Source organism: Fukomys damarensis, unplaced genomic scaffold, assembly GCF_012274545.1.
Source record: "Fukomys damarensis isolate Sample0158 unplaced genomic scaffold, DMR_v1.0_HiC HiC_scaffold_20, whole genome shotgun sequence".
In the NCBI taxonomy this organism is placed as follows: Eukaryota; Metazoa; Chordata; class Mammalia; order Rodentia; family Bathyergidae; genus Fukomys; species Fukomys damarensis.
The window spans coordinates 22,205,555-22,224,090 of record NW_022900932.1 but is presented as its reverse complement, the minus strand read 5'-3'; the positions used below and the strand labels follow the sequence as shown (position 1 = coordinate 22,224,090).

General features: G+C 40.3%; 1 protein-coding gene across 8 annotated transcripts in view; it reads right to left on the bottom strand.

The window, feature by feature from the left end:
- Positions 1-13,750, bottom strand: part of Dnajc12 (DnaJ heat shock protein family (Hsp40) member C12) — a 61,679-nt gene extending 47,929 nt beyond the window's left edge. For all 8 annotated transcript variants that reach the window (XM_010605500.3, XM_010605465.1, XM_010605456.3 and 5 more), the window contains exons 1-2: positions 13,478-13,750; positions 758-836 (exon numbers count right to left, since the gene is read on the bottom strand). In XM_010605500.3, coding sequence (XP_010603802.1) covers positions 758-836; positions 13,478-13,555 — 157 coding nt within the window. In that variant the 5' untranslated portion in view covers positions 13,556-13,750. The remainder of the gene's footprint in view (positions 1-757; positions 837-13,477) is intronic.
- Between the last annotated feature and the right edge of the window lie 4,786 nt (positions 13,751-18,536).

Here is an 18,536-nt window from a genome sequence, read left to right as displayed (position 1 = left end):
ATATATATATAAAATACTCAAGTCCTGTTAACACTCATTAGCTGATGAAATAAAGCACAAACTGGACAATTTTAAATCACAAAGCAGCACATTACAGAAATAAAAATACACATTAAAAGACTACTATTAGGGCCAGGGATTTAGCTCAGTGGTGCCGTGGCCTGCCTCAAAAGCACAAGGTCCCAAGTTCAATCCTCAGTACAAAAAAAGAAGAAAAATTTTAAAAGAATGTTATTATTTTTTAAAAAGGTCTGGGACTGGGGATTTAGCTCAGTGGTTCCACCACCTGCCTCGCTAGCGCAAGGACCCAAGTTCGATCCCTGGTACCAAAAAAAAAAAAAAAAAAAAAAGATCTTTCGCCATGTGTAGTGACACAAACCCGTAATCCCAGCACTTGGGAGGCTGAGGCAGGAGGATCATCACGAGTTCAAGGCCAGCATTGGCAAATAGTGAGACTCTGTCTCAAAAAAATAAATTAAAAAAAATTTAAATATAAAGGTCTTTCACAGTCCTCTCCTCTCCTACCATCCAGTAGCACAAAGAACCTTTGACATTGAATGAAAGAATAGCCTTACGCACAACAGAAAAAAGAAAATTAAGTCACCATACAAAACTTTTCTGTCGATATGTTGTTCATTTTCTTGAGAAGTAGCCACTATTAAATTCTTACCAGATGGGGCCAGGGATTTAGCTCAGTGGCATCGTGCAAGTTCAAGGTCCTGAGTTCAATCCCCATTACAAAAAAAAAGAAACTCACCAGCTTTGGAGTTTTCAGGATGCTTGTCAGGATGACACTCCAGAGCCCTGATCTTAAATTCTGCCAGGATTTGTTCAACCTAAAACAAAAATCAGGGCTTAAAATACTGAGAAATTAAATGGCACAAAGAAAGAAATTTGGCATTGGTCTTCCCCAAATCAGCCACAAGTAACCCAAGTTTTTACTTTGAACTTTAAATTTCCATCTTGACTTTTTAACTATATGAGATGATTTATTCAATAACAAAATTCAGAGAGGATCAATAAAGGCTCCTATTCCGATAGTAGTATGTTTTATTACATAATGCTATAGTAGTCATTTACCTTGCTACTGTTTTTAAAAGTTGGCCCAAAATACTTATGAGCTCAATATATTTGGATCTAAGATGAGCTCATAGTGGACTCGCTGTAAGGTGAGGCATGGTTAGAGCTGGGTCACCTAGGCGCACAGTCTTGAAAGATGTATCTTTGTTCCCAGCTCCCTTCTCTCTCTGCTTCCTGGATGCCATAAGTTGAGCAGCTTTTCCTCCCCACACCCCTCTGCCATCCTGTTTTTGCCTTGGAGTTGTCTATGAACTGAAACTGTGAGGCAAAGTAAACCTTTCCTCCTTAAATTGCAAGTAACTGGTATTTTGTCCCAGTGACAACACAGTAACAAAGACAGCCTTTAAATATCAAAAATGGCCTGATTTCTTCAAATATATTCAATATGTGTTCATATTTCTGGATTCTCCAAAGATGCTTAGCCATCATGTATTATGTCATGCGCCATTATTTCCGGGTTCTTCATGCCCTACATGAATTCCGGGTTTGAGCCCGCCGGTGACCGTGGTTTGCGCATGCGCAGATGAGGCGCTTGGCTCGTCAGAATGATGCAGGCTGGCATTGACCAATAGAAACAGGCCACGACGCCCGAGTGGATATAAAAGCAGGCTTGCATCCGGCTCAGGGTCTTTCTGCCATTGAAGATTGTAGAAGAAACTCCAATAAAGCGTGCATCAGAAGAATCCTGAGTGTTGCGTGCTCCTTACTGGCGAGGTGCGCGCGACAAGTGGTGCCGAAACCCGGGAGCGATGAGCATCATCGCCGGCATCAGCGGAGACCCCTGACTTCAGGAGGATTCAGAACTGAGACGCAGGAGGGGAGGATCCACCAACTTTCCGAGAGGTACGCTGTCTGGTGTGGGCGGGTGTTTCAATTTGTTCACTCCAAGAGGTTTAAACTGGCCGTAAATCAAAGGTAGATAACTTTGTCGGTCGCCCACTTTCGTAGATAAGGGAGAAATGGGCAATTCAACTTCGCAATCACTGGTCTATGCCTTACAAAGCCTTTTGAAGGAAAGGGAGTTAAAAATATCGGAGAAAATTTTAAGAAGGTTTCTAAAGGAAGTGGATCGAGCGGCACCCTGGTTCAGCGGTACCGGGTCACTCACGATCCCATCCTGGGAAAAATTAGGAAAAGACCTCCAGCGAGAGAAAGATAAGAATACCTTAAGACCGGGGGTTTTACCAGTGTGGAAGATGATTAGAGCCTGTTTGGAGGATAAGCGCTGCAATGATAAGGTGCGGGAGGGACAAAAATTGTTTAGGGAGCATCAAGACAGTGTATCAGAAACGGAGAGGGAAGAAAGAAGTAAGTCTAGACAAAAACGGAGAATAATGGGAGCTCAAGAAGAAGGGAGCCAAATTTCCGGCCCTATTGAGGCCTCAACGGGCCTCTACCCTGCCCTAGATGAACTAAAAAGATTAACATTAGCAGAAAAGGAAAGTAATTCGGAGGGCTCCTCGGAGGACTCCGAGACCGCGTCGGAGTCCTCAGGGGAGCCGCCCGAAAAAGAGGAAGTAGTAAGATAATTCAATTGGCCAAAACCATCTGAGTGCACTCGTTAAAATTGTCTTATATGTTTGTCTGTCTTAAGTGTTATATGTTTGTCTGTCTTAAATGTTCAAAGATGTTTGTATGTTCTTGATCAGAATGACGTCAAATGCAAGTAGATTGTTGATTTCTACAACCTGGCTTTATAGGATCAAATAAAAAATTTAAAAGATATTTAAATACAACCTTCAAGTTTGGATATGCTCCTGTTGGTGAATAAAGAAGCAGCTGCTCAGAAAGTTTATTCTGATCTTTGTTCACTAATGGGAGCCACCAAAATAATTTTTTATAGCCTTATAAAAAGATACATCTTGTTAAATATGTTGTTGGGAATATTGTTGGTTATCAAAGGTCTGAATTATAAATATGTTTCTGATGGTTATTTTCTGTTAAAAAAAAAAGGGGGGGGAAGATCCTGTTGATACAAAGCCACATTACAGGATATAAGAATTCATTATAATTATTATTGCTATTTTTCTGGTATACAAAATGTATTTATATTGTTTGACCATGCAGGTTTTCCAGCATATTGTTTATGACAATAACCCTTTGGTCCAGGTATTCTCTCTTCTCTTCTGCTCCACCTACTTATGGTTAGTTCTTTTCACCACCAACAACAGGACCATCAACATCACCACAACACTTCAATGGTCTGCGCAACATCACCTTCGCACCCACTCCAGTTTGCGTGTGGCCACCATTTCTTTGGCTTGTGGCTAATGTGACTCTCTCACAGACTATGGAACTGAATTGTGCCAATGATACTTGTTGGTACGCATCCTGCTGGGACGCTACCAAATTTCCTCATGCTGTGGTTGTTCGAATGCCTCGATTCATTCCTGTGCCAACGGAAGTGACGAATCCCTTGAGTATTGTAAGATCTAAGAGAGATTTTGAGATTACGGCAGCAATAGTATCGGCGATAACTATTGCAGCCGCTGGTGCGACCGCAGCCGCTGTCTCCCTTTCCACGTCAGTACAAACCGCAACTGCTTTGAATAATTTGTCAGCCAATGTAGCCTCTGCGCTCGATATGCAAGCCTCTATTAATGCCCATTTGAAGGGAGGGTTAATGATTGTTAATCAAAGGGTTGATTTAGTGCAAGAGCAACTTGATGTGTTATGGCAATTGGCCCAAATAGGATGTATGTGGAGGATGCCAGGACTCTGTGTTACACCTGTACAATATCATAATATGTCAAGAGCTGCGAATCTATCTAGGGAACTCTCTATATATTTGACATCAAATTGGACGGGACGTTTTGATCAATTGGTTAGACAATTGAGAGTAGCCATTGCTCATGTTAATTCTACCCGAGTAGACATTGTTTTTGCACAAGGTATATCTGATTGGATTGCAAGTGCTGTATCTATTCTGAAGGATTGGGCTGGAATGGGATCAATGATTGCTTTGTTGGCTTTGGCAGTGTTTTTGGGATTTTGGTGGTTATGTAAGATGAGACGACAGAGACAAAATGATAATATCATGTTATTGCAAGCTTTCGCTGCCCTTGAAGCCGGATACTCGCCTGCTGCCTGGTTGGCCAATTTACAATAGTAGCTTGAACGTTGGTCAATATCTGCCTATGCCTTGCTCATTCGGAGGCCACAAATACCTACATCTCTCCACCTCCTTGGACATGGCCTCTGCACTCTGTGGATTAGTCCATTGCACCAGAATCAGGCATGTCCTTTTATAATCTTGTTGATCAGCCTTTGCACCGCTCAGAGGTTCTCCTCATTGCACGAGCCAAGGTGATCCAACAGTTGCTCACATGGAATACCTGCTTCAGCCGCCTTCCGGCCGGGGTGGCTGACAGACTCCTCCTGAGCTCTAGATATTTTAAGGAAGGGGGAGATGTCACACGCCATTATTTCCGGGTTCTTCATGCCCTACATGAATTCCGGGTTTGAGTCCGCCGGTGACGGTGGTTTGCGCATGTGCAGATGAGGCGCTTGGCTCGTCAGAATGATGCAGGCTGGCATTGACCAATAGAAACAGGCCACGACGCCCGAGTGGATATAAAAGCAGGCTTGCATCCGGCTCGGGGTCTTTCCGCCATTGAAGATTGTAGAAGAAACTCCAATAAAGCGTGCATCAGAAGAATCCTGAGTGTTGCGTGCTCCTTGCTGGCGAGGTGCGCGTGACAGTATTATTCCCTGAATTTTTATAATTTATAAAGTATTTATTATAAAGCTCCTTTTTACCTTTCAGCTTTTTGCTATGGGATGAAACTCAAGGTCTTGCACATCCTAGGCAAGGGCTCCATCACTGAGCTACATCCCCAGCCCATACTAGTTTTTAAATTAAAAATTTCACAATTTGCAACCGGACATTGTGGTGCACACCTGTAATCCCAGAATTCAGAAGGCTGAGGCAGGAGGATCACTGCAAGTTTGAGGCCAGCCTGGGCTACATAGTGAGTTGGCTGCACCACAAAGTGAGACCCTGTCTCAAAAAAAATGAAAACTGACTAAAAATGACATGGAGCTGATAATAATACATTTCTCCCATGAATCTTATGTCAATATTGACCTGAGTTGTTTAAAAGTTCATTTCTTAAACAAGAGATAATTTGCTTTAATGAATTAGTGGCTAGTAGATATGAAACCTGATCTTAGTTACCTAAGCCTGAAGGATTCAGTTATACAGAGCCATGGATGGTGATTAGAGTTAAAGTCCGACTGGTTAGTTAACAAAAAACTCAGCTTTTTTAGTCACCAGCTGAATGACTCTGGCAAGTTACTTAACCATTGATATTTAACCACAGCTACCATTTTGAGTTTTTATGTTCAGGTTTTGTGCTAAGGCTCTGCTTAAAAAATTGCTCACCTGATGCAAAGAACAATGTATATAGCCCTTGCTAGCCTGATAGGGAAATCTTTTGCAGATAACCAAAGACCTACAAAATGTTAGGAAATGTAGGATAACTTCTGCTCTTCTAACTGAAATCTGCCTTGTTTAGTTCAAAATTAACAGACACAGGAGGCATTAACTGTAGAATGGGACATCTGGTCTCATCCTGAGATAACAGGACACATCGAGACCCCCCAAACTCCAAAGTTTTGTACACATGATTGTAAAGGTCAAGATAAAAAAAAAAAAAAAAAACGTTGCTCAGTGTTAACTTAGCTTTGCTGACTAGGAACACCCCCATCCCCTGGGCTAGAATAGATAACTAGACAAATCTTAAAGGTAAACTCCCTAACTACAAAGAATTGCTACATCTGGGTTGAAATTTAACTGCCTTGTGACCATGATTTGTATATCAGCAGAGTGAAATGAGAATAAATGTAACCACCTGAATGAGATCATGGCTGTAAAACCCCATAAAGGGGGAAGCTATAGCCCAGTATGTCATCAATCATCTCTAGCACTGCTCTTAGTGTGACCAGCCTTTTGTCAACAAAATAAACCTTTTGTTATTTTACTTCCATTCTACATCTCTGTGGGTATTACTTACCAATTCCTTTCATAACAAGCCTTGAACTTGTGGTGATCCTTTTGCCTCAGCCTCCTGAGTGCTGGGATTACAAGCACATGCCACTACATTCAGTTACTCAATTCTCATTTTTTAAAAAGCCTTTACTTTTATAACCAATAGCATCTTAGATCAGCATTAGTACAAATTCTTGGCTAATTTTATGCCTTTCCTTTACACACTTCCGAGAACACTGGGGGCAGGAAAGGGGTGTATCTCAGTGGTACAGCACTTGCCTAGCCTGCATGAGGCTCTGAGTTCCATCCCTAATCCCTCCCCCATAAAAAGCCCGAAAGTCCCGTGAGTAAGAGAAAGAAGTTAAACTTCTTTCTAATAAATGTAATTAATTATGGGGCCAGGGATTTAGCTCAGTGGTTCTGGCACCTGCTTTGCAAGTGCACGGAGCTAAGTTTAATCCCATGTACCAAAAAAAAGTAATTCATTGTGTGTTTTCTTTTCCTGTGTGCTATCTTTAACCATCAGTCATCATGACCTCGTTATATAACAAAGAAATTGAGAATTGGACTTGTTTTTTTATTATTATTAGTGCCTATTAATTTTATAAAATATTGCATTTCAATGCATATATTTTGATCATATCCATCACTTACACTCCCTCCTTATTCCCTTCCTTTATCTAATAATCTCCCCTCTATTTTTAGGCCCTTTTTTAGATTCCACACATTAGGGACAAGATGTGATATTTGTCTTTCTGAGCTTGGCTTATTTCACTCACCATAATGAACTTTATTCTACCCATTCTCCTTTATATCACAGAATGTATATATCATGTTTTGTTTATCCATTCATCTGTTGACGGGCTCTCAGGCTGGTTCCTTAGCTTGGCTATTGTGAATTATGCTACAGTGAACAGGGTATGCAGTTATCCCTATAGGATGTTGATTTTAGAGAATTAGGCTTGTTTCTCAATTTTAAAATGTTAATATTCTAGGGCTAGGATGTAACTCAGTGGTAGAGCACAGGCTCAGCATGAGCAAGGCTCTTGGTTGGATCCCCAGCACAGAAAAGAAAAGAAAAAGAAAGAAAGGGAATGGAAGAAAATTGTAAAGAATGTTGTAGTAAACAGCTTTAAATTAACAAGTTTTTGTTTTTATTTTGGTACCAGGAATTGAACTTGGGTCCTTGCAATTGTGAGGAAAGGCAGGCACCACTGAGCTAAATTCATGGCCCAACAAGTCATGTATTAATACAAACTCCCTTTGAAAAATTTTCCACCAAGACAGAACAGAAAAGGCTTGGGCTGGGGATTTCATTCAGTGGTTCTGCCACTCACCTCATAAGCACAAGGTCCCGAGTTTGATCCCCAGTACCCCAAAAAAAGAAAGCAAAAGCTTTTTTAACCCTCTTCCCCCAAGACAACAGTTCTATTCTTCAAAAATACACATTTAACATATATATGTATATAACAGCCAACATTTGGTTTTTGGTTTTTTGTTTTGTTTTCAGTACTGGGGATTGAACTTGGGACCTTGTACTTGCAAGGCAGGTAGAGAAACCACTGAGCTAAATCCTCAGCCCATATATATGTATATAGCTTGGGATTTTTAAATAGCATAAATGGATAAAATATTATCTATCAGAGGTAGGAAGTTTGAGGTTTGTCTTGTTGCTGCTATTTTACTTTTTTAATTCAGATCCCATTAGAAAACACTCTGGTATTCATCTATGGAAGCAGATGGTAAATTCTCATTAGTGTTAATATGTATGGTTATTTTCTTCTTTATATTCTATGGGGTTTGCCAATAAAATAAGTCATATGCCAAAATATTAACCAATGAGGTTAAAATTTTTCTCTGTGCTTTCTTTATACTCCACATTTCCTTAGTGAGCACTTATCAATTTTAGAACTTAATTTTTGGGGGGGGTACCAGGGATCAAATTAGAACTTAATTTTAAAACTTAAAAACGTCTTTCCTTATCTTATTAACGCAACATTTTAGTTCATGCAAAAAACAACATGTTACTATGCAGTGGAGACTAATCTGATTCTCACTTGGATGCATCTTCTCTATCTTTCCCTTGCCTCACAAATACCCTGCATCTCTCCTTCCATGCACCTGCACTGTGGCCATCTTTTCAGATATTCATTAATTCAAATTGTGCTTATGGACAGTACCACACAGCGTAGTACTTAATTGTTCTCAATTTCTGTCCTGTGTATTAGTTTGACGTCTCAACTTGAAGCCAAGTTCTTTATACCCTGGCACCGTGTCTCACTGTGTTGCTTTGTTTTCTTTTGGTTTGCCTTGCTTGATTTCCTGCCCACCACCACCATCCTTGCCACCACTTCTAGTGCTGGCCCTGGGTTAAGTGTTCAATAATTTCTTCATTAAAGATTAACAGATGTCCTTCAAATAAAATCACTAGGGTGCAGTGCTTTCTGAAAGTTGTGGTTTACTCATGAAATGGGTGGATTTAATCTAGTGATACTAGAATATACTGCAGAATGTGCTTAGAAATGAAGTTGGTTTGTTTTTGTTTTTTTTTGGTTTGGGGAGTTTTTTGTTTTTTGTGGGGTTTTTGTTGTTGTTGTTTTTGATTTTTTGGCACAGAGGATCCAACTCAGGACCTTGAGCTTGTGAGGCGGGCACAGTGCCACTGAGCTAAATCCCTAGCCTTGAGAAGATTTTGGGGGGTTTTTGTTTGTTTGGTTGGTTAGTTTTTTGAGACAGGATCTCACTGTGTAGTTGAGACTGACCTGGAACTCACTATGCAGCCCAGGCTGGTCTCAAACTCACAGCGGTCCTCCTGCTTCGGCCTCCCAAGTGCTGGGATCACAGGTGTGCACCACCACGCCAGGCTGAGATTTATTTTAATAAGTGAATTTACTAGTATCCATCATTTCAATTCACCCATTTTAAAACTGAATTTTTAGGGGCCAGGGATTTAGCTTAGTGGTGCCACACCTGCCTCATAAGCGCAAGATTCTGGATTTGATCCACAGTACCAAAATCAAAAAACTGAATTTTTCTCACAAGACCCCAGGGACCTTGATCCTTTACTACTCTAGGTATGATGTTAACATTAATAGTAGCTGGATTGACGCTATGCAGGAATTCTGTGTACAAGTATTATTCTTGCAATTTTTCTGTAAGTCAATAGAACATCTTTTTTAAAATTCAAAGTATAGAATAAATTTATGAAGTTTCAAATGTACAAGGGCCTCCCTGTGAGGTCCAGGCAATAGCCACAGCACTTACCCCATAACTCTAAGAAGTGAGTACTACATTTGCAAATTAGGAAACCACAGCACAGAAAAGTCAAGTAATTTTCTCCAGCTTGTAAATGACAGTCAAGATTAGATCCCAGACAATACGAAGTTTATAAGAAAAAGGACTCGAAAATTAGATGTTTCTACCTATCAGTTTTGTGCTCAGTGTTCAAGTTCATGAAGTCTTGAAGTCATGATGCCTTCTTAGCATTATTCCTGAAATAGTGTCCAAATATTTAAAAACCAAATAAACACATGCACACACACACACACACACAAATAAGATCCACACCAGGAAGAATGATTTACATGCTTAGTGTGATATATGCGCCAAAAAGCACTTCAACAGGTTTTTATGACATGCATCTTTAAAGTAAAATCCAATAGAGAGAGAGAAAAGGCTGAAGGGCCTGTGATAAAAATTGGGTAAACTTCTAAAATGGGGAGTGTGTTATTTTCTGTACAACACCAGGGAAATATTCCCTGTCCTGATTAATACATAGCATACTTTAGGTAAAAAGGAAAAGTACCCTTAATGTTTACTGTCATGATTATATTTTTTAATCTGTGAAGGATGTTTCTTTAAATCTCTGAGAGGGAAAAAAAGCTTAATAATTACTGTTTTAGAACCATTAAAATATTTATAATTTTTACTCTGAACTTAACTTTAAATTGTAAGAACTATATACTATACCAAAGCAAATCATTATGTGGCTATCTCAATATAGTTGTTATAAGTAAAATCAAAATATCAGATTGCTTTGAAATAATTCTGGGTATGAAGAGCTCTGGAAAATTGTAGAGCACCAAACCAAGGAATATGTGAAGTAAAGGAAATTCAACCAATACAAAAAAGTTAAGGAAAAAAAAAGTTACACTAAATAGTCAAAAAAATGATAAATATTTTTAATGGTAAAAATACCTAAAAATGAGAGGAAATGATACATATTAAAAGAAGTAAGGAAATGGTAACAGGTCATTTCATTAAAAATAAATGATCTAGCATGGCGGTGCATGCCTGTAATCCCAGCACTCGGGGGGCTGAGGCAGGAGGATCGCTGTGAGTTTGAGCCCAGCCTGGGCTACATAGTGAGTTCTAGGTCAGTCTCAACTATATAGTGAGACCCTGTTTCAAAAAACCAAAAAATAAATAAATAAATAAATAAATAAATAATCTAGATCCAGGGATTTGGCTCAGTGGTTCCTCTGCCTGCCTCGAAAGCACAAAAAACCAAATTCAAATTCAATCTCTGCTACCAAAAAAAAAAAATGTTCTTTGGACTGGGGATTTAGCTCAGTGGTGCTCCTGCCTGCCTAGCAAGAGCAAGGTCCCAAGTTTGGTTCTCAGTACAAAAAAAACCCAAAAATGATCTTTAAACCAGGCATGCTGGTGCACACCTGTAATCACAGCACTTGGGAGGCTGAGGCAGGAGGATCACTGTGAGTTCAAGGCCAGCCTAGGCTACAGTGAGTTTAAGGCCAGTCTGAACTGCATAGTGAGACCCTGTCTCAAAAAAAAAAAAAGGAACTTTATCTGGATATCCTATGTCATTGGCAGTTCAGTAAAAATACATCCAGAAAAAGGAATATTGAGACATATATTAAAATATCCTCTACCCTATGCCAGAGTATATAGACAGAAGTATTACTATATCAGGTAATCATAGAATGAAACTGTTAAAAAAATGCTTAGTTCTGGCATATATTTTAAAACAAACAAACAAAAAAAACTAGCAGAAACCAGGCATGGTGGAGCATGCCTGTAATCCTAGCACTTGAGAGGCTGAGGCAGGAAGATTGCTGTGTTTGAGACCAGCCTGGGCTACATAGTGAGTTCCAGGTCAGTCTCAACTACATAGTGAGACCCTGTCTCAAAAAACTAAAACAAAACAAAACAAAATTTTAAAAAACTAGCAGTGTGTGATAGCACATGCCTGTAATTCTAGCACTTGGGAGGCTGAGGCAGAAGGATCACTGCAAATTGAAGGCCAGCCTAGCTACATAGTATGTTCGAGGCCAGCCCGGACTACACAGAGACCCTGTCTCAAAACAAACAAACAAAAACTTTAAAAATTTAAAAATCTAAATTGTGAAACTTACCAAGCTAAATTATATTCCTTCAATTTTGAATAATTTCTTTAAAAATTATTTATTAACAGTATAAAGTATGAATGACATGTGGTAAAAATATCAATAAGCTTTCTCAACTGCTGTAAGCAAGCTACCATCAAAGTAAACAAAACAGCACATTATTTTTCAGGAGAAATATTTAATTAAAAAGAGCATGTAAACCAGGTATGGTGATGCACACCTGTAATCTCTGTACTCAGGAGGTTAACGCAGGAAGATCACTGTGAGAGCAAGGACAGTATGGGCTATATAGTGAGTTCAAAACCAGCCTGAGGGCCAGGGATTTAGCACAGTGGTTCCACCACCTGCCTTGAAACGCAAGGCCCTGAGTTCAGTTCCCAGTACCAAAAAAAAAAAAAAAAAGCCTGAACTACATAGTGAGACCCAGTCTCAAAAAACAAAAATAAATAAATAAATAATAAAAGATCAGATCATCTGTTCTCTGTGTGTCCTCTTCAAATTACCTAAAGTAATTTCCTCAGTGTGAGATTTTAATTCTTTATGTCCAATATCATATCAAAACTAAATAGGGCAGGGGGTGTAGCTCAGTGGCAACACACCTGCCTGGCAAGAACAAGGTCTTGAGCTCAATTCTTGATACTGGGGGAAAAAAAACCTTAAATATATCCTATTACTAAACTCTTGCTTTCATGAAACAAGAATAATAAATATTAAAATATTTTTCTTTAAAATATTAACATTTCTATTTTAATAATAAAAATACAACTAAATTGTATTTTCATAACACTTAATGATGAATACATTTCATATTGATTTTACACTATTTCAAAAATTATAATAGAAATAAAACATTTAACAGTAACAGAGTAATTGTAGTGCAATATGATAAAATGAAATATGCAATCATTAAAATGTGTGTAAAGAGTATTTAATAGTACAAAGAAATTCTTGTTACAATGATAGTGGGTAAAAAGTATATATAGCATCCTGGGGATGTAGCTAATTCAGGGATAAAGTGAAAGTGCCTCCCTAGCATGTGCAGGACCTGGGCTCGATTCCCAGTACCACCGAATATGTATATATTCTATTTATATATCACTGGAGAGCACTATATCAAAATATTTAGCGTTACCCTCAGGAGATTAGAATTATGCAAATTATTTTTCCATAATTCCAAAAATTCTACAGCCCTTTGGCTATTTAAGGGGAACATTAAAAGCATTATTTCTGGGGCCAGGGATTTAGCTCAGTGGTGCCGCTGCCTGCCTCACAAGCGCAATGATTGGAGTTCAATCCCCAGTACCCAAAAAAAGGCATTATTTCTGTACAGATCCAGGGGACCACTTACAGAGTTTTCCCACGTTTTGTTTCAGAAACCACTCTTTTGGGGAGTAACTTCTTCCCCACAATTTGAGATATGAACACAAAAGGATGATTGTTGGCTCATAATTGAACTGGCCACGTAAAAGTACACATTTTAATAAAATATATTAACTGGTCAAGGAGGGAACGCCTGTAGTTCCTGCGCTGAGGAGGCAGAGGCAGGAGAATTGCCGAGTTTGAGGCCAGCCTGGGCTACACAGTGAGTTCAAGCCCAGCCTAAACTATATAGCAAGACTTTGTCTAAAAAAACAAATGAGTAAATAAATATCACTAATTTACTGGAAAATATTTCATCTCAATCATAGCATGAATTGCCATAATAAAGGTATAGCTGTGCAGACTGTAAAACACTGCTGTCAGCAATTGCATTAAATCTGCAAATAGCACTTTTTAGCATTTTGTGAAATGGAATTTACGACCATTTGCCAGAACACACAGTTAGTGTTCAATCAGAAGCTCCCATACAGTTACCATGCGACACTGAACAGGTAAAGATTCCACACGCATTTAAAGTCTTACTTTCCTTGAGCCCAAAGTATTTGAAAATGACACAGGATCGGGTTTTTAGGCAATGTGATGAAACTTTCAAGGTTAATATCGTAAATAAAAACTTGAAATGCTGCTGTGACGCAGAACAGCACCGTCCATCCACTCTTACCGAAGAAAGCTCGTCACAGCCCAGCAATGTGTAGTAATCTTCACTGTCGTCCAATCTGTAATTCAGTATTGCGTCCATTTGGATGATCAAATCCGTTTCTCTTCTCTCAGAAGCAAGAGGCGCAATGAGGCTCGAATTAATGGAATAGAACCCTCTTCAAATCTAAATACAGAGGCACACACCGAAAGGCAAGAGCCAGTTTTATATCGGCCGCAGGAAACGCCACAGTTGTCTGTAGAGACCTTTGTGAGCACCGCCTCCATTAGCCGTGCCCAGAGGGGGACCGCCTCCCATTGGCCGTGCGCAGACGGAGACCGCCTCCCATTGGCCTTGCGCAGACAAAAGACCGCCTCCCCTTGGGGATTCCCAGACTTGACCCGGAGCCCGATTTAGCGGTGCCGCCGGGATTTGCAATTTGAGTTTGGGAAGTGGTGCGGTGAGCCATTCATCTTAAGAGTGACAAAAGACTGCTTTTACAAACTCCCCAAGTCATCTCTCCATTTTCCATATATATTTTTTCCTTTTTTTATGAAACAAAAACATTGGAGGCAATGCAGTATATTTTAGAATGTGTTAAATAAGGAAAAATAGGAATAGCGGGTGTTCTTCTGAATTTATACAGTATTTTGTTAAGTCGGGGAGACTGGAGGTGTAGTTCGATGGCACAGAACTAAGCACCTCCCTCTTGAACCCCAAAAATGTTATTTTAAAAATGAGTGAAAGAAAATAAACTAGTGTAGGAAGTGCTCATTTGCTTCACAACTGATTCGTTCAATATGGATTTATTGAGGAACTATTTTATGCTCCCACAAAGTCTTGATTCTTTGGGAGGTATTGAGACAGGGTTTCACTGTATAGTTCAGGCTGGCTTTGAACTCACATGTAGCCCAGGGTGGTCTTGACCTCACTGAGATTGTTCTCCCTCAGCCTTCTGATATTGCAGGTATGCACCACCATACACTGGCTAAGTCTTGATTCTTATAGAGCTTCACTGCTTCTTTTCTTTTCTTTTCTTTCTTCCTTTCTTTCTTTTTTCTTTTCTTTCTCAGTGCTAGAGATCAAACTCTGAGCTTTGTGCACAGTAGGAAAGCCTTCGCTCTGAGACACATCCCATTTATTTCTTATTTTGAGACAGGGTCTCACTATATTACCCAGGCTGGACTCAAACTTTAAATCCTCCTGCCTCAGCTTCTCAGATTGCTGGGATTACAGGTGTGTGATTGATTTGAAAATTGGGTCCATTTTTATTTTAAATTTTAGTTTATTTTTTGAATAGGTGCTACATGCACACAATATGAGGATATAAATGCATAAAAGAGCAAACATGGCCAGGTGCGGTAGTGCACACCTGTAATTCTAGTACTCAGGAGGCTGAGGTAGGAGGATCACTCAAAGTTCCATTCCTGGACTACACAGCGAGTTTAAGGCCAGACTGGGCTGCACAGAGAGACCCTGTCTCAAAAAAAATAAATAAATAAAAAATAAAAGGTAAGCATGAAAATTCAGTGTCTCACTTTTGGCTCTCCACCCACTGTCTCTTCCCTAGAGGGGCAACAACTATTACCAGTTTTTTTGTTTGTTTGTTTGTTTGTTGTGAAAGAGGGTCTTGCTATGTGGTCTAGACTGGCTCTGAACTCCCTATGTAGCCCAGGATGGCCTCAAACTTGCGATTCTCCTACCTCAGCCTCCCAAGGGCTGAGATTACAGGAATATGCCCCCATGCCGCCTTGCTACCAGGTTATGTTTAAAGTTTTTCTGTGTTTACAAATACGCACACGCACTTCTTTGGACCCCTGTAAAAATGGTAGCGTGTTTGTACAATTATCTTGGTTCATTCTTGAAGCTATAACAAGGTATCTTAGACTGGGCAATCTACAAATATTTCTCATTGTTCTTCAGGCTGGGAAGTCCAAGATGAAAATGCTGACAGGCTGAGTCTGGTCAGGACCCACTCTGGGCACTACAGATAGCGTCTTATTGCTGGACCCTCATGTGGTGGCAGCCCCTTTCCACCTCTTTTCTTCTCCCCAAGTCCTTTCTTCAAATATAGATACATTATATACTAGCCTGGCAGTTTCTTTTTCACAAATTTACCTTGTGCATATAAAAGGAGTGATCAAAGTACATATTGAATATTTTTCTAATTTTTTAAACATTTATTATCATTAATCCTCCTTAAAATACACCTACACACACACACACACACACACACACACACACACGCACACACACGCACCTTACCTTACCTCCAAAACATGCATCCCATCATTCTTGCCGCTTTCTAAAGGAGAGCTGGAAGTCCTCTTTCATAAGTATCCTTATGAGGTGTGATTTTTGTTTGTTTGTTTTTGGTACCGGGGATTGAATTAGGGTCTTTGTGTATGCAAGCCAGGCCACCGAACCACTGAGCTCAATCCCTGGCCCCTGAGTTGTGATTTTTAAAATATGGTGAATTCTCCTGCTGAGTGTATCCAACAGAAAGGCAGGCTGTAAAAACATTGCAGTGTGTCCTTATCCACCTTACTCACTGGATCTGGCACTATTGAACCCCTGGTTTTTCCTGAAAGTCAACATGACCATGAAAGGTAAACTTTTTGAGTGGATTCGAGATATCAAGGCAGCCATGACAGCAAAACCAGAGACACTTCACGAAAGAGAGCTTCCAGCCTGGCATGGCAGTGCGCACCTGTAATCTCAGCACTTGGGAGGCTAAGGCAGGAAGATCACGGAAAGTTCAAAGCCACCCTGACCTACATAGGGAGATTCTCTCCCCCCAAAAAATGAAAAGAAAGACACAGTGAAAGAGGCAACAGTGTTCTCATTTTAGGAGAAAAATTAGGTACAGAAAGGAAGTTTTTATTTAGTTTATGAACTGTTTTATTCATTTATCTGAAGGGACAGATAAGTTTTGCTTTAGTTTTTTGGTACCAAGGATTGAACTATTTTATATTAAATTGATGTAGTTATGCCTTTTGTTTTGTTTTCTTCTGTATATATATATTTTTTTCTTTTTACCAGAGATCGAACTCAGGACTTTGCACTTGTAAGGCAGGCAGTGGCACCACTGAGCTAAATCCCTAGCCCTGTTTTTACTATTTTTAAAAAGCAGGTATCAACAGGGCATGGTGGCACATGCCTGTAATCCCAGTACTGAGGAGGCTGAGGCAGGAGGATTGCCATGAGTATGAAGCTACCCTAGACTACCTAGGACTACACAGCCAAACACTTAGAAAGGAAAATAAATAAATAAATAAATAAGTATCACTGGCTTTGTTTGTGTATGCTCAATGAAGAAAACCAGTAATGTATTTTTCAAAGCACACAGTAAACACACACACACACACACAGAACTTTTCTATACAGTTTAAAACTCTGAAATTCGAGATTCAGAAAGCCAGATGGCCAAGGTCAGAAATAACAGGGCCCTAAAAGCCACCAGTTCCTGTCCAGTCAGCATGGCTCATTGAGGACTACAACTCCCATGAGGCACAGCGGGAACGGCGCTGAAGAGTGAGGCGAACGTATCGCTACTTCCGGTTTCCAGGGCGCCCCCCACCCTTCCGTCGGAAGTGCTATTGTTTTTTAAAATTCTTACTCGGGGCAATGAGAAAGGAAAACAACTAATTCAGTTAAAACAAAAAGGAAATGCTAGGGAGAAGAGGCTACAAGCCCCAGAAGCTTTAGCATGGATGAACTGTTAACTCATAAATGCGATTCCCCGCAGACCCCGAAATCCACTCAAACACTCCACCTCGAGCCTCTCATGTTTAGTTCCAATATTGCCCCAGATTTCTGCTGGGCAAAACGAGTCCGCGCCTCTCCTTTGCACTTCTTCCAAATCTGAGCTTCGGAGGGGCAAAGTCCAAGTACCAGAAACTATACAAACACTGGTCCTCATTCCCCAGTGCACCCCCCCATGTAAATCCCTTTCCCACGCTGGAATCCTAGACCAGCTGTCCGCTCTGACAGTAGGGCTGGATTTGACATAGCTGCGGTTCTCAAAGCCAGCGCCTCAGAATCGACTAATCATCTCCAGTTTAAGACCCAGTAGAATGAAGATGTGGCCTGGCGGGACCTGAACTGCCCTCCACTTCTGGGGATTGGTTGGTTGGTTGGTTTTTGTTGAGACAGGGGTCTCCCTATTTCAGGCTGGCCTAGAACTCGCTGTGATCCTCCTGCCTCAGCCTCTCAAGTGCTGAGATTATAGGCGTGTACCACCACGCCCTGCTGTCTCACCGTCTGTTTCTGAAAACAGGGAATCAAATTCCTGGCTGCGGAAGCAAAACAGAGTCGTCACCCGAGAACAGGATGTTTCGAAAGGAGCCTTATTAAGTCAGACACTAAAGAGGATTTACAAATGATTCTTCAAAGGCTAAAAGTATTTTGAAGTTAGATCTGGTGTGATGACAGATGCTATTAATCTTGTTAATATTCGAGAACAGGATGTTAATAATGGGGTTGTTCATCGTGGATGGGGAGACAGTGTGTATGGGAACTTCCCACTCAATTCTGCTGTGACCCTGAACTGCTATAAGAGTACAGTTCGGAGAGAGGGGATTGTTGTGAATTGTACTGTGTATGCGCAGTCTTGAGGGTCAAACTCATACGTTCTAGGCACAGCACAATACCACTGAGCCATACCCCGAGCCCCTGGTTTATTAATTTTTAAAAAACAGTAACAGTGTAAAGTATAATAATCACCTTTTGAGTGACAAAATTACAACAAATTTGAGGATATTAGTTGGCTTTTATTTGCGATTCTAGAACCAAACAACAATTTATTCTCTTTTATAGTCCAGCTCTGTCCCAGTGAACTGAACAAGAGGTTGGCTTTATAGGCACGAAAGGACTGAGGAAAGCAGAAACGGAACAGCAAGCAGACCGGTGATTTTTATGCCAATTAAAACTAGCCCAGCCAGGCGTATGCCTGAAATCCCAGCATTCAGGAGGCTGAGGCAGGAGGATCACTGTGAGTTTGAGACTAGCCTGGACTACATAGTGAGTTCCAGGTCAGTTTCAACTACATAGTGAGACCCTGTCTCAAAAACAACACCACCCA